The 15,408-nt window shown below is 39.1% G+C and overlaps 1 protein-coding gene across 2 annotated transcripts in view; it reads left to right on the forward strand.

The window, feature by feature from the left end:
* Nucleotides 1-15,408, forward strand: part of LOC136857057 (zinc finger protein ZFP2) — a 146,514-nt gene that overhangs the window by 100,391 nt on the left and 30,715 nt on the right. For both annotated transcript variants that reach the window (XM_067135420.2, XM_067135421.2), the window contains exon 6: nt 6,036-7,037. In XM_067135420.2, coding sequence (XP_066991521.2) covers nt 6,036-7,037 — 1,002 coding nt within the window. The remainder of the gene's footprint in view (nt 1-6,035; nt 7,038-15,408) is intronic.

The following is a 15,408-nucleotide window of genomic DNA, read 5'->3' on the forward strand; positions in this document are numbered from 1 at the left end:
GGATCCCGGGTTCGATTCCTGGCAGGGTCTGGAATTTTAACCATCATTGGGTGTACGTGTTGTCGTCATCATCATTTCATCCTCATCACGACTCGCAGGTCGCCTACGGGAGTCAAATCAAAAGATCTGCATCTGGCGAGTCAAACATGTCCTCGGATACTTCCGGCACTAAAAGCCATACGCTATTTCATTTCACCAGAGTAAATTACATTGTAATGCGGGATAACATTTAGGGTCAGTCAAAGATTCTTTGACTCACCTACGAATTCCTTATTTTTGACACAAAAGGAAGATGGATATTTTAAAATGCATGTGTGAGATAGATTGCCTCCACTTACGCTTTACTTTCGAACCCAGACGATGCTACTCTCTAGTGGCAGATTCGCTTACCACGTTCAACATAAGCACGGCCGACTGGATCCCTCGCTGCGGTCCGGGTAGCAGGAGACATCGAGTAATTCTACCCCCTTGCGGGAGAGGAAGTAACTATAAACGGGATCAGTGAAAGTTGATCCCGGTTTACGGTATACTTCGCCGGCTAGGGGGAGTGTTGCAAGCTTGGCTGCGCCTGCGTATTGCTTCCTTCAGGCTACAGGCAAGGGCTCACTTCACATGAGCACGAGCCTTGTTCCCCGGGAGAACGGCGCTAGATGTTCGACAGATCTCGTCCTGATTTGCACAAAACACAAATTCATATCGTACTCAAAACAACGAAAAGGCACCAGGATAATTGTACTGTACATAAATAATATTCCTTACAGTTCCAAGCTACGTGCTGGAGCCCGGTAGCACGTACTGACCGGCCGCCACTGCTCAAAAAGATTCGTTAGATGCAAATAAATAAATAAATAAATAAATAAATAAATAAATAAATAAATAAATAAATAAATAAATAAATAAATAAATAAATAAATAAATAAATCGTTATCAATTTGAGTTTAATTTATTGAAAGACATAATATGTGTTATCACTTGATTTTTCCCAGAGTGAAATTTGAGACCATTTTTTATTGTAATGTCTTCTTATGTGATAACCTGTCCAGCTCCATGCCTAAATGGTTAGCGTGCTGGCATTTGGTTACAGGGGTCCCGGGGTCAATTCCCGGCAGGGTCAGGAATTTTAACCATAATCGGTTAATTTAGCTGGCATGGGGGCTGGGTGTATGTGTCGTCTTCGTAATCATTTAATTCTCAACACGAAGCGCAGGTTGCCTACGGGAGTCAAAATAAAAGACCTGCACCTGGCGAGCCAAGCATGTCCTCGGAAACACACAGTTGACATGAAAACTAACGTACAAACACATAATTAACATTAAAATATGGGATGAACTAAGTGTGAAATCTGAAAAATAAATTAGGCTCTAAATTCTTAGTATCTGGAGTATGCTGCTCATTATCTAGACTCTTGTATCGATATTGATAGAATTGTTAGTTCCATCACTGCTAATCATTACAATTTCAATTGCAAAACTGGAACTGGTAAATGTTGATTCTGTAGTCAGATCATCAATCACCAGATCTACTTGAGTGGTATTAGCAGTATGCAACCCACTGGATGCCATTGTAAATAACCACCAGCTGACACAAAACTGCTAGATGGTGTTTCCACATCAACCAATGTTCCTGTAGTGCTTGTTAAAAACATGCTGAAATGCTGTTGGACATTGTCAGGACGGCACATGAAGATATGGTTAAAACTGACACATTCTTAATTTGTGGCTGGTATAAATTTGTAATTCATTGTGGTGTCCATGAAGTTAACCTGAATAAATGATAGATAAATTTAGATAAAATTAATGAATAGAAGGAGAGAGAGAGAGCGTGTTAGTCAAATGGCATAGGTTATATGAGACTTACCTCTTGTTGCGGCATGTGGTGCATGGTGTATTGTTGTGTGCCTCATACTAACGGTTGTGAGATTCAAGGAAAAGGAATGGGCGGGGCAAGGGGTGAGGTTGGCGAAAGGAGAGGAGGGGGTGGAGGGGAAGGGGGGAAATTAAGGCGGGGCCAAAGGATATGGGAAAAGAGATGGCTGCTGAGGAAAGGTGTTGTGAATATTATGAAAAACTGAATTATGACTTGTTGATTTGACGTTTCTAAAAATGGGAATTAGAAGGTCAAATAGGATATTTGGCTTTTCTGAAATGTCATTAAGATTATGATTTGGGTTTAAATATTGATCTATAAGTATGAAGTAGCTTTCAGTAATGTTAAGGAGGGGTCCTTTGTTGATGATTTTGAGAATTTCCATATCTTGTTTTATGTCTGTGAATTTGTGATTATAGTCATACCTTATATTAAAATTCCTCCCGGTTTGTCCGACGTAAGAACAATTACAACTGTTGCAAATAATCCTGTATACTCCTGATTTTGAAAAACTATTGAACTTATTTATGGATGTGGCATTATGTAAGACTTGTGCATTCCTATTGTTGGCTTTGAAAACTACTTTTACATCGTGCCTTTTAAAGATGTTGGTGACTTTGTAAATTTGTTCGTTGAACGTAAAGATAGAAAGGGAGGAGTTGTTTTGTTTATCTTTTTTCAAAGTGGTAGAGGGGCGATATTTATATTTATTGATTATTTTTTCAATGAAGAAACTGTTGTATCTGTTATATTAAGCTATATTACGAATGTTGTTCAACTAATTTTTGAGGTCTCTTTTAGACATTGGAACATTGAAGGCTCGGTACACCGTGCTGTTGTACGATGCTCGTTTGTGAATTTGGGGTTGTGAAGAATTTTGATGAATTGTAGTGACTGTTTGGATGGGTTTTCTGAAAATGTTTTTTCTTAAGTAGCTTGGGTGCCTGATAATAGTCTGAAAAATTAATTTTCCGTTCAGTTTCGGATTCAGGTGTGAATTTTATGTGCAGGTCAATGTTATTTAGATTAATGAGGGTGGTGGCAGCGTCTGTGATGCTCTCATCCATAATTACTATGGTATCATCTACATATCTTGCTCAGAAAAGGATGTTGTCAAAGTTATTATTATTAATTTTGGTGTGTTCCAAAAAATCCAAGTAAATCTTGGCTAAGATACCTGAGGCCAGCGATCCCATAGCCAATCCTTCTTGTTGATAAATAACATTATCGAAAGTAAAATAATTGTTGCTTATAACTAATTTAAGCATAGACATAATATACTTAGGCTGCTGTATTTGCTTAAATTGTTTTGAATGATGGGTTATACCTTGGAGATTTGTATGCTAGGATAAATGTTTACAATATCAAATGATTAAGGGCAGCCAGTATCCAGTAATCAGGAGATAGTGGGTTCGAGCCCCACTGTCGGCAGCCCTGAAGATGGTTTTCCATGGTTTCCCATTTTCACACCAGGCAAATGCTGGGGCTGTACCTTAATTAAGGCCACAGCCGCTTCCTTCCACTTCCTAGGCCTTTTCTATCCCATCGTCGCCGTAAGACCTATCTGTGTCGGTGCGACATAAAGCAAATAGAAAAAAAAAAATCAAAAATCAAATGAGTGGAGAGAATGATTGGATTGAATGTTATACTTTTTTAATTTATCGATCAATTCTTTAGTGTTTTCGATGGATTTGTTCAACAAAAAATTATAGTTCCTTCTTAATAATCTTTAATTGTAATGCTTTATATAACGGACTCTATCTATAGTTAATGATCGCGCGAATGGGGACGCCGGTTTTGTGTATCTTGGGGAGGGCTTTGGCGGTGGGTAAACACGGTTTCATTAATTAATTTAGTTTTTTCCTGATCTGTCAATAGATATGAAGTATTCTTGAGGGTCTGCTTAAGTTGATTTTGGATTCTCAGGGTAGGGTCCTTCTTTACTGTAGAGAATGAGCTATCTTTAAAAAATTGATTTGTTCTGTTTACATATTCGTTTTTGTCCATTATGACGATAGTGTTACCTTTATCTGCTTCCGTAATTATAAATTATCATTGATTTTCTTTTTGGGAGTATGTATTTGCTTTTGTATGAGAATCAAATCCTTGCAGCTGTTGTCATCATGAGTAGTAAGGGGTGAATTGCAAGATTTAATATTGTTTTTTGTGTTAAGAATGAGTTTAATTTTCTTTTTACTTCAATTCTTACTTCGTCTTGTTTCTCTGCTGGCAATTTGCTAACGGCTAATTCTGCTTCTACTGTTGTACTGTTGGCTGTGTTCAGAGTGTTCAAATTAGGCCAATTGTGTTTAGGGACCTTGGCTAAAATGGAATTTTCGTCTTAATTCAATGGTACCTTGGAAAAATTTATGATTGGAGGGTGAAATTGGTTGGGCATTTTAGGCCTAGTGTTTTTGTTGGTTTCTTTAACATAGTTATTGTTGAGTTTAGAGTTCATTAACGTATGCAGCTTTTTCTCTAGGGTTTGTTGTTTCATTGATAATACAATAAATAATCTCTTGTCAACTTGGACTTGAAATAGGTTCCAGTGAGCATCTGAAAGTAAACTTATAGTTTTGGGGTGAGTCTCATATAATCTATGGTTAAAAAAGGACTTTTTCTTGCACAAAAATTTGATCTCCTCTCTCAGCGAAAGCTTATTTGTTCTAGTTTGGGTTTTAATAATTTGAAAAGAAGAATGATGATACTTAAACTTGCTTTTAAGAAAGTTGGGTGTCAAATTGTGAGTGATACACTGTTTGAGAAATTCAGTGTCTTTGCCCAATTTCGCTATTTTGACTTTAAGACCTAAATATAAATAGACTTTCTGTTTTGCCTGGTTGGCTACGTAATCAAAGGATATAAACTTCATGGTTTTGATCCGTATTGAATTGTGATCACAATAATAATTATTAAATTAATGTTGTATGGTCCACCTTTTTCAATACTGTATTATGCAATATTATTGAATTACATTACTCAGCATTCTCCCTCTCCATAAAATCAGTCAACTCTTCTGATTTTCTGTCAGGATCATAACATTTATTATTCCCACCTTCATAATATTAAACTAGTATGAACACTTTTTGCTACTTTGTAACCAAATTTGTCTGTAATAAGACTTGAGTGTTATGGTAACATTCCATGCTGTCATAAACTCTTGTATCAAGATCTTTTACTCTACTTCATTCTACTTTCTTTTTTCCCTTGATACCTACTCCTCTTGACTCTGAATTTTGGAGTCTATTTTCTTTTTGTGGAAAAAAAAGGATAAATGTTCTCTTGCATTCCTTGATTGACAAAATAATTTTCCACCGGGCTGACTGGCTCAGACGGTTGAGACGCTGGCCTTCTGGCCCCAACTTGGCAGGTTCGATCCTGGCTCAGTCCGGTGGTATTTGAAGGTGCTCAAATACGTCAGCCTCGTGTCAGTAGATTTACTAGCACATAAAAGAACTACTGCAGGACAAAATTCTGGCACCTCGGCGTCTCCGAAAACCGTAAAAGAGTAGTTAGTGGGACGTAAAACCAATAACATTATATTATTATTATAAAATAATTTTCTCTTCTCAATTTTTCAATAGTTTGGTGACTTTTCTTTTTGGACACATTGATAGATAAGGGAAATGGATATTAATGGCCTTGGGAGAAATATCTTTCCATTAAGTGTTTCTCATGTGAGAAAATTAAAATACGAAGAATTTGGATTTGTGTACTGGGAAATACATTTTTTACAACTAATTCTTATTAGAAAATCTTTCATTTTGTACTGCATAGATCACTCCCTCCCCTAATGCTGCTACTGCCCTGATGGGCTTTGGCCTACCTAGAAACCACTGCTAAGCCCAAAGGCCTTCAATTTTACGAGGTGATGTGTAGTCACTGTGAAGAATCCTCTTGGCCATTATTCTTGGTTTACTTTATAGACAGTGTATATAATGTTATTTCCTATCAGAAAAGAATCGACATATTTGGTATTAGTAATCGGTTAGAAAAATACTCCCAAATCTCAAAGTTATGCAGAAAATATCTTAAAAGTAGTAAAATATAAAAATTCTTAATTGTGTAGTTACCAGATGTGAAAATTATCATACATATTTGCATGATCAAAAATGTAGATACTACTACTTAGTTTCTAAGGTGAATAACAAAAGCTTGTACTGTGACAGGTCCGTAGAGCTAGAAGCCGTTGGTGAGGAGGAAATTTGCAGTAAGGACCAGGAACAAGTTGCCTTCTACCCAGTTGATGAAGTCGCAGAGACAGTGGTTTCAGCTGCAGATGATACTGATATGAGTGTTAAGGTCTATTCTTGTGTGATTTGTAGTGAGTCATTTGAAAGTAAAAATAAACTGTTGATACACGAAATATCTGAACATGCATGTGATAGGAAGAGTACTGATGGGACCACGGTAGTTAGGAAGTACAAGCGTAGACAGAATTACACTTGCAATGAGTGTGGGAATAATTACTTGGGTCTCAAAGCTTTGAAGCGTCACATGCGAGAGAAGCATGTCCCACCTGAAAATATCTGCGAGTTCTGTGGTGCCCATTATTTGATCAAGAATCAGTTGGAAGTACACAGACGTCTTCACACAGATGAGAAACCATTCTCGTGCGATGTTTGCAGTGAAAGTTTTCACTTTAAGAAGGCTCTGAGGAGACATAAACGTATTCACGTGGAGCCCAAGTCTTTAACCTGCAAAATATGTAATAAAACATTCGGGAGTAGGAGTGCTATGTGGAGACATGAGAGGATTCATTCTAAAAGTCATAGTGTGCTGTGTTATTTGTGCGGTAAGGTGCTATCCAACTCCCAGAGCCTTCGTGTGCACATGAAGACACACTCAACAGACCGTCCGTGTTCATGTCCTACCTGCGGTAAGACCTTTAAGGACAATCGATCTGTTGTCAAACACCAGCTGTCGCATTCCACAGCCAGGAACTTCCGATGTGACGTGTGTGGTCGAGCATTTTACAGCAAGGCTTTGGTGAAGCAACACAAACTGAGTCACTCGGGAGTTAAACCACACAAGTGTGAAGCATGTGGGGCAGCCTTCAATCGACTGGGGAATCTCAACCAGCACAAGAAGAAACATGGTCAAAGTGAGGAGCTGAATCTCAGTCGACCACAACCTACACATGAATGTGTTGTCTGTGGCAAATGGATGAGGTGAGTATTTTTATTTGTTTGGAATGACAGATTACTATATTTATTTCATTATAGCATGCTTTTTTCCCCACAAATTCAGGGTGGTGAGATATATACAGAGATTTGACAAATACCTGTTAAATTTGTATCTCTTTCTGAATATAGATTTTTGTAATTGCATACCTTATTTATTGTATGGCTAATACTCTCTCTCACACACACACAAATACTGTTCTTGAAATATACCATATTTACAAACCTATACACAACAAAGAAGGAATTCTGGTTCATTGTAACTGAATGGCAAGGTTCTCAATCCACTGCACAGCTTCTGGAGTTGCCATAAGTAAGTCCACTTGACTACCAATTCATCCACTAATTGGTGAATGGTTTCACATGGAGCTTCATAGTCACATGTGGAAGTTGGTAGATTACTCCATTTATTCAGCATGTCCCTGCACCTCCATTGCTGCTGCTTCCCACTGATCCGTCCATTCTGTGAAGGGGTTAAAGTCTCTCATAACCATCTCAGGAGCATCATGCAAATGAGTGGCTTGACTTTAGCCTGTTGGGAGTAAGAGTGAGCAGATCTTTATGCACAGGTAAATCAAGATGAAATTCCATGGGACAGTAGATCTGAGCAAATCAGGTGCATTATCCCTGTGAGCAATGGCAACCAGTGCAGTGGTGTGGGTCTTATTGTACCAGATATTATACGCATGGTAGTATTCAGATGGGTGTCGATGCACCTTGAATGATGATTGCATCCACACTGGTACAGTAGAGTCTCGATTATCCAAGTTAATATGGAGTGATAAAATGAATGGTTACTGAACGGCTGTGTTTTGATTAGAAATTAGACAAAACTCTTTGTTCATTAGACCAAATAGAATTAATAAATCAGGTTAAAATGAACTCTTGGTATTTAAAAATATAGTACATGAAACGGAACATATAATAGGACAAAAGATTAGGAACAAAGGACGAACACAGAAAAGAACTCAGCAGGGTAATATAAGTATTGGAAAGAAACAACCAAGTGTCAAATCATGTCATATAGCTAGAGATAGGAAGGGGAAAAGAAATACAATTTAGGACAAACATAATGGCAGTTCAGTGTGGGAAGAGGGAGCAACAGAAAGGGGAGACAAGGACAGTCTCCACATCTTCATACACTGTCGTCTTTCATACAGAGAGGCTCTCTCCTCATCAATCCCCATCGCAATACTTTTCTCCTTTAGTGTTTTTCCTTTGTTCTTAATCTTTTGCTATCTGTAGTTCTCTTTATCTTATTTTCTTCCCTTTTCCTGTATTTATCAAGCGTTCTTATCATACACTTCCCGCATCAAGACTGGAGATGTGTCGAGGTGGCCCCTCGATGAGTGTTAAAGCTGAGAAGCAGAAATGAACTTATCGGGGTTTGAGAAGAGATGGCTGTAGAAGAATTGGGATTGATGAGGAGAGTTTGTTTAAAGATAGCACTATATGAAGATGTGGAGATTACCCTTACCCTTTTGAGTTTTCATGTTTGTCCTTGTTTCCTCTTTCTGTTGCTCTCTCTTTTCACACTGACCTGCCATTATTCGTCCTGTCATGTGTTCCTTTTCTTGTTCCTCTTTCTATGACTTGATTTGATACTTGGTTGTTCCTTTCCAATAGTTAAAAATATAGTATATATATATATTAAAAAACAACACATTTGCAATATTATACAGTGCACTGAAAGCTTACAATTTCATAAAACATCTTTAATGGTCATCTATTTGATTACGCTGCCTTGCTTTTTCGTTGCCACGTTGCATAGTGTCAACATTCTGGAAAGTCAGCAAAAGTCAGGGAAATAGACAAAAAAATCTGGAAAGTCAGGGAAATCTTCCCCAATGGTGGTTTTGAGGGGATATTTTTAGGCTCTAGTCTGTTGTAACCCAGGCTATTGTAGCATTTTTTTTTTCAGATACTTTTTTGAAAAGAATTGCATAACAATTGTACAATTTTTGTTGTGCCCTTGCATCATTTCTTTCAACCATTTTTATGTTATTCCTTATTATTTCAGTTCCAGGATGCTTTCTTGAAACTCATGACAATGGCTAACAAGCAGTGTACATTTAGTAAACTTTGGCCAGTTGGTTGGACATACTGGTAATTGATGAAATGTAAACTGTGTTGTAAATCATTCAAACTTAGTACTATGGGTAAACAAGCAGTCACTTCTCATGCTAAAGGACCTACTCATATAAAAAACACGGAAGGAGCCTCCCCGAAGAGTGCTAGATAAGGCATTCGGGCGTTCCCTGGGCAACGGTGGTACACCGGCTGATTCTTCCACGAAGGCGCTGCTACACAGCAACAAGCAGATGATAGCAAGTACTATGTCCAGTAACAGTCCTTCTCAGGACCAACCAGAACACTTGTCGATCAGACTTGGTAACAATCTCCGCATTTGTCACTTAAATATCGAATCCATATCACCACCAAAGAGTCTGTATCTGTCTCGTCTTATGCTAGAGAACAAAGTGGATTTGATAGCACTACAGGAAACACATATCAATGACAGTGAAGATCTCTACAGAAGAGGAAAAATAGGTGGTTACAATCTCGCTGGGGCAATCAATGATGAACGTTATGGGATCGCAACTTACATCAGATCCCAGTTAACTGATTTTAAAGTTGTTTATGAAGACAACTCAACAGATATCTCTGTCCTGGCAGTGGAAATCTCAGGCATTACTGTTGTGAATATCTATAAACCACCAGCAGTCAGTTGGTCCAGCCGTTCATTAAAAGTTTTTGATCACCCTGTTTTGTACGGCGGTGATTTCAACAGTCACAGCCCAGCATGGGGATACGAATTTGATGATGACAATGGGTCCAACCTAAATAACTGGATTGAAGCAAACTCCCTACAACTCGTCCACAATGCTAAACATCCTGGCACATTTCATTATGGCAGTTGGCTAAAGGATTATTCTCCTGACCTGTGCATAGTGTCACAGTCAACTCCTGAGAATCAACACATGGTACAACGAAAGGTCATCAGTTCCTTTCCTCACAGTCAACACAGACCAGTTATTATTTACTATGGCACTGAGATCCCTCTTGTGTCTTCAGTACCACAACCTCGTTGGAATTTTTGACTAGCAAAGTGGGATAAATTTGCAGAAGGACTTGATAACACTGTACAATGGATACGACCAGTTCCTGAAAATTACAATAGATTTGTCAATGCCATAAAAGCTAATGCTAGGAAGTTCATTCCCCGGGGATATCGCAAGACGTATATGCCAGGATGGTCGGAAGAATGTAATCAGCTCTACTCCGAATATCAGAACTCTCCTAATAAAACAACAGCTGATGAGTTGCTAAGGGCTCTAAATAAATCTAGGAGAGAGAAGTGGCACAGAACTACAGCAGAGATGGACTTCACACACTCTAGTCGTAAAGCCTGGAACCTCATAAGAAAACTTGGTAGTGACCCTACAATGAAATGCAGAAGTTTGCCAATGAACCCAAACACCATTGCCTCCAGACTGACACAAATCTCTAGAGTGAAGATGGACAAGGTACACGCAAGGAGTGTCAAGAAGCAACTAAGAACAAGAAGATCACAGTTGACATCCCATCCAGAGTATTCCTGTGACTTCAGTACTGAAGAACTGGACAAGGCTCTATCCAAGATAAAGATAAATAAAGCTGCTGGTCTGGATGAAATCTATCCTGAGTTTCTGAAGGCCATAGGCCCTGGTACAAAACAATGGCTAGTCAACTTCTTCAATGAAATTCTACGAACTGGTAAATTACCTAAGTTGTTAAAACAAGCCAAAGTAATTGCAGTCTTGAAACCAGAAAAGGAAGGAACTGATGCTTCACATTATCGGCCAATTTCACTCCTTAGCGTAATCTACAAGATGCTTGAAAGAATGATACTTAACCGTATCCAGGAAGCAATAGAAAGAGTCATCCCAGTTGAGCAAGGGGGTTTCAGAAAGAATCGTAGTTGTTGTGATCAGGTGTTAATACTGACAACAGAGATTGAAGCAGGATTCCAGAAAAGACAGAAGACTGCTGCAGCTTTTGTCGACGTTACATCAGCCTATGACACGGTCTGGAGAGAGGGACTGTTGCTCAAGTTTGTTCAGGTCATCCCTTGTCAGAAGCTAGCATGCTTACTAAACAACATGTTATCCAACCGTCGACTTGCTGTATTTCTGAATGGTGAAAGAAGCAGGTGGAGATCTCTAAATAATGGTTTACCCCAAGGGTCAGTTTTATCTCCCATTCTATTCAATCTTTACATCCATGACCTGCCAAGAACAACTTCAAAGAAGATACAGTTTGCAGATGATCTAGCTTTAATTACTCAGAGTACGGATTTGGCACACTGTGAGGATGTACTTACAGAGGACCTAGCTATCATGTGCGACTATTTTCACAAATGGAGACTCCAACCAAATCCCAGTAAAACGGAAGTAACAGCATTCCACTTGCATAACATCGAAGTAATCGGAAGCTACATGTGCTTTTTAACGGAACAGAAGTCTCCCACAACTTCTTCCCGAAATATCTGGGTGTCACACTGGATCGGTCCTTGTCGTTCAAACAGCATTGCTCGAATCTGTCAAAGAAGCTGAGTACAAGAGTAAATCTACTGCATAAACTAGCGGGCAGCAACTGGGGTGCAGATGCAAACACTCTTCGCACTGCTTCACTTTCTCTAGTATACTCGGCTGGTGAGTACTGCGCTCCTGTGTGGGAAAACAGCGTACATTTGAGCAAGATTGACGTACAGCTCAATGAAACCATGAGAGTTGTTACTGGTACAGTGAGGTCCACTCCTACTCATTGGCTGCCTGTTTTAGCAAACATTGCTCCTCCAGATCTGAGGAGAAAAGCAGCAAAAGTACAGTTGCTCAAGAAGACCTTGGCACACAGGAACTCACTTTTGTTCAATGCCTTACGAGATCCACCTGTGATGAGGTTAAAATCCAGGAATCCACTCTGGACTGATCTACACTCCTATGAAAAATTCAGTGTAACAGCAGAATGGATACAGCGATGGGAACATTGTCCACCCACCAACGCCTTTCTGATTAAAGACCCAACAAAGAAAGTGCCAGGTTTCTATCTTACTCGACATGAGTGGTCAAAACTCAACCGTTTCAGAACAGGCCATGGCAGGTGCCGATATATGATGAAAAAGTGGGGATATTGTGAAAGTGCTGCGTGTGAGTGTGGTGCTGAGAAGCAGACATTGCTTCATATTGTTGAGAGCTGTCCACTGTTAGCATTTAAGGACGGTTTACAGACTCTGCATGAATTGACACCAAGTGCATTGGACTGGTTGTCGAAGCTGGACATTCTAGTTTAATTACCTCTATATTTTGTATGTTAATTGTATATTTTTACAGATTATGCTTGTAAATGTCATACAATGATGATGATAATAATAATAATAATAATAATAATAATAATAATAATAATAATAATAATAATAATATAAAAAACATGAAAGCTAAGTCTTCCCAGCCAACAATGTCTTTCTTTGCAAAGAATACCTCTACTCCATCTCCACTTGAAGATATGCAGCCAAGAGTTAGTACTACATCCATAGCTACAAAGGAACTGGCATTGCCAGGAACAACTCAAACAAGTTTAAAGACTTTCAGTGTGAAAAAGGATGATGTTATATCGGCTGAAGCCATATGGGCTCTCCAGGTTGTCACTGGAAATGTGATGAAACCTCTGCAGCATTCAAAACAATGTTCCCAGACAGTAAAATTGCTGAAAACTTTACTATGGGCAAGACTAAGGCTTCCTGTGTTATAAATAATGGATTAGCCCCATATTCTAAAGAAAGTTTGCAAAATGACTTAAATAGTGCTCTGACTACGTTATTTGTTTTGACGAATCATTAGACAAATTTGTCCAAAGAGGACAGATGGACTTGTGTGTAAGGTTTAGGGATGTAAATCTTCAAAACGTTGCAACAAGGTATTGGAATAGTGTATTTTTAGGCAGGGCAACTGCGGATCACTTGTTAGATGGGTTTATACATGGGCTCTCCTTACCTTTAGGCAATATTTTGTAAGTCTCAATGGATGGGCCGAATGTTAACCTCAGTTTTATTAAGAAACTTGAAGATCATTTTCAAGTGCTAAACCCCGGGGCCAAATCTCTTCTTGATATAGGCATATGTAGTTTGCATACAGTGGACTGGGCCATGAAAACTGGTATCTCCAAAATTGACTGGGACCTTTTTAATTTTTTCAGATCTCTGCACAATTGTTTCAAAGATAGCCCTGCTTGACGTGCTAAATATAAAGACATAACAACAAGCACTGCATTTCCTTACAAGTTCACTGCAATAAGATGGTTGGAAAATGGGTACTATGTTGATCAATTATGATCACATTGACAAATCTGTGAAAGAGTACACTGGAAAAAAGAAACAACAAAAAACCTTCAATACCTTAGAGAAGCTGTGAAGAATCCACGAGAGAATTAGGCCAGCTATGAGAATGGTGGAGGCTGGGATTTCCTTTTTGTTTCTTGTAAAACATGCTGTTCGGCGAATTAACTTGTCGCTCAGTTTTCGTGAGTCAGGGAAATTTTTCTTAGTAGGTCAGGGAAAGTCAGGGAAACCTGAGAGAACATTTCTGTGGACATTATGATGTTGCGCAGACATCACAACATCATAATGGTAACCAGTGGTATGATGACATTGTCATGCTGTTCTGTGTGGAGCAGTGTCTTTGCAATTGCATTCAGACCATCAGTATGATGATCAAGCCAAACTATGCTAGTGGTGAAATCCCCTTCTCCATCATTGTTAAATATTTTTTTAAATCCAATTTCTTAGCTTGTAACATCAACCCAGATAATGGACTTCCCTTTTCTCTCATCTGCTGAAACGACAAAATCAACGCCTCCGATGTCTTTTTATACTCACTATTTTTAATTGCTTTTCTCTTCTGTGTTACTTTTGATCACACATTTTCTTATTTTACTGCTGACATAGTGATTACAGTACTGTCAAATCAAACCTCAAAACAGCAGTTTAATAACAGTTAGTGACAAATGAATCAAACTGCAGAACAGTGCAGTTGTTGGGTCACACGTTCAGTCTGATACCTATTATAAGAGAATGGTTAGACTCGAGCTATGAAACTATTGAATTGTTTGGCCCTGATGGAAACAGATTGTTCATTTCTTTTTTGTAACTCAGTACTTGAATAATAGAGACTCGACTTCTTATTTATAAAATTAAGAATCATTAGTTACTAGCTTAAATACCAGTTCTTCATACAGATTTATGAGAAAGGATTAAAATGGTTAAATTGAGGTGGGCCACAAATATATGTGTGTCTTACAACATGTTCTTGTAGACAATATTTACGACCTCCTTATCCACTATAGCATTATATAGTTTATGTCCACTCGACACTTGAGAGCACGTCACGTAAATCTGGCCATGACTGAAGCACTGGTTCTCTAGATGCAGCCCTACTACCTTCAGTGTCTGACCTTGCTGCTTGTTTATTGACATTGCAAAGGCCAATCTGATAGGAAACTCCAATCTCTTGTAGTTGAATGGCAAGTCTGATAGTATTAGTGGGATGTACAGAATAGAAACACGCTGGCCTTTGACACAGCCTGTCAAAATAATGTCCTTGAGAATATTGGGTGCAATGCGTTTAACAACCAGTCTGTTGCTGTTACACGGTCTGAGTGTATCCAAATTGCGCATCAGCATGACCCGTGAGCCCACTTTAAGATGGAGCTTGTCCTGAATCTGCGTTATTGTGCAGATGCACTCTCATGTTCTTTGTCAGATTGAGTTTAACAACACGGTTCCACAGGACAGACATCCTCAGACAGTGTTGATTTCGTCAGCAGGGTTACCTGTCTGTATGATTGGCAATGTCTGTCTGAAGTCCATGGTCAACATAAAACTACTAGGCCTCCCTTCAACTTGTTGCCATCCCTCGGGTCGTGCAGTATGTGGTCAAGTGCCTCTAGAGTGCACTTGTAAGCCATGGTGAACAGTGGACTCATCCCATAACATCAGCTTGCATTGACCCAGGAGCGCCACTCACTCTGAGTCTACTGATATTGCACGTAGCCATCTCTGACATGGTTAAATGCAGCAGCAGTTTGAAGGTAGAGTAGGCCATTCTTCCACCAAGTAATAGTATGGATGTGATTCCCAATGCCACTACAGCTACTGCAATACCATTACGTTTCCTAACTTGAGCCAGCTGTAGGTTAATGACGAAAGTTTTGCCAGTACGCCCTGGGGTATCTAGTAAGTAAACGGCATCCACTTGTCTTGAGAGTTTATCAATAACACAGTTGAAGGCCACCTGCTGCTGAGGCAGAAGCTTACCCCCTGTCG

This window comes from Anabrus simplex, chromosome 1, assembly GCF_040414725.1.
Source record: "Anabrus simplex isolate iqAnaSimp1 chromosome 1, ASM4041472v1, whole genome shotgun sequence".
In the NCBI taxonomy this organism is placed as follows: domain Eukaryota; kingdom Metazoa; phylum Arthropoda; class Insecta; order Orthoptera; family Tettigoniidae; genus Anabrus; species Anabrus simplex.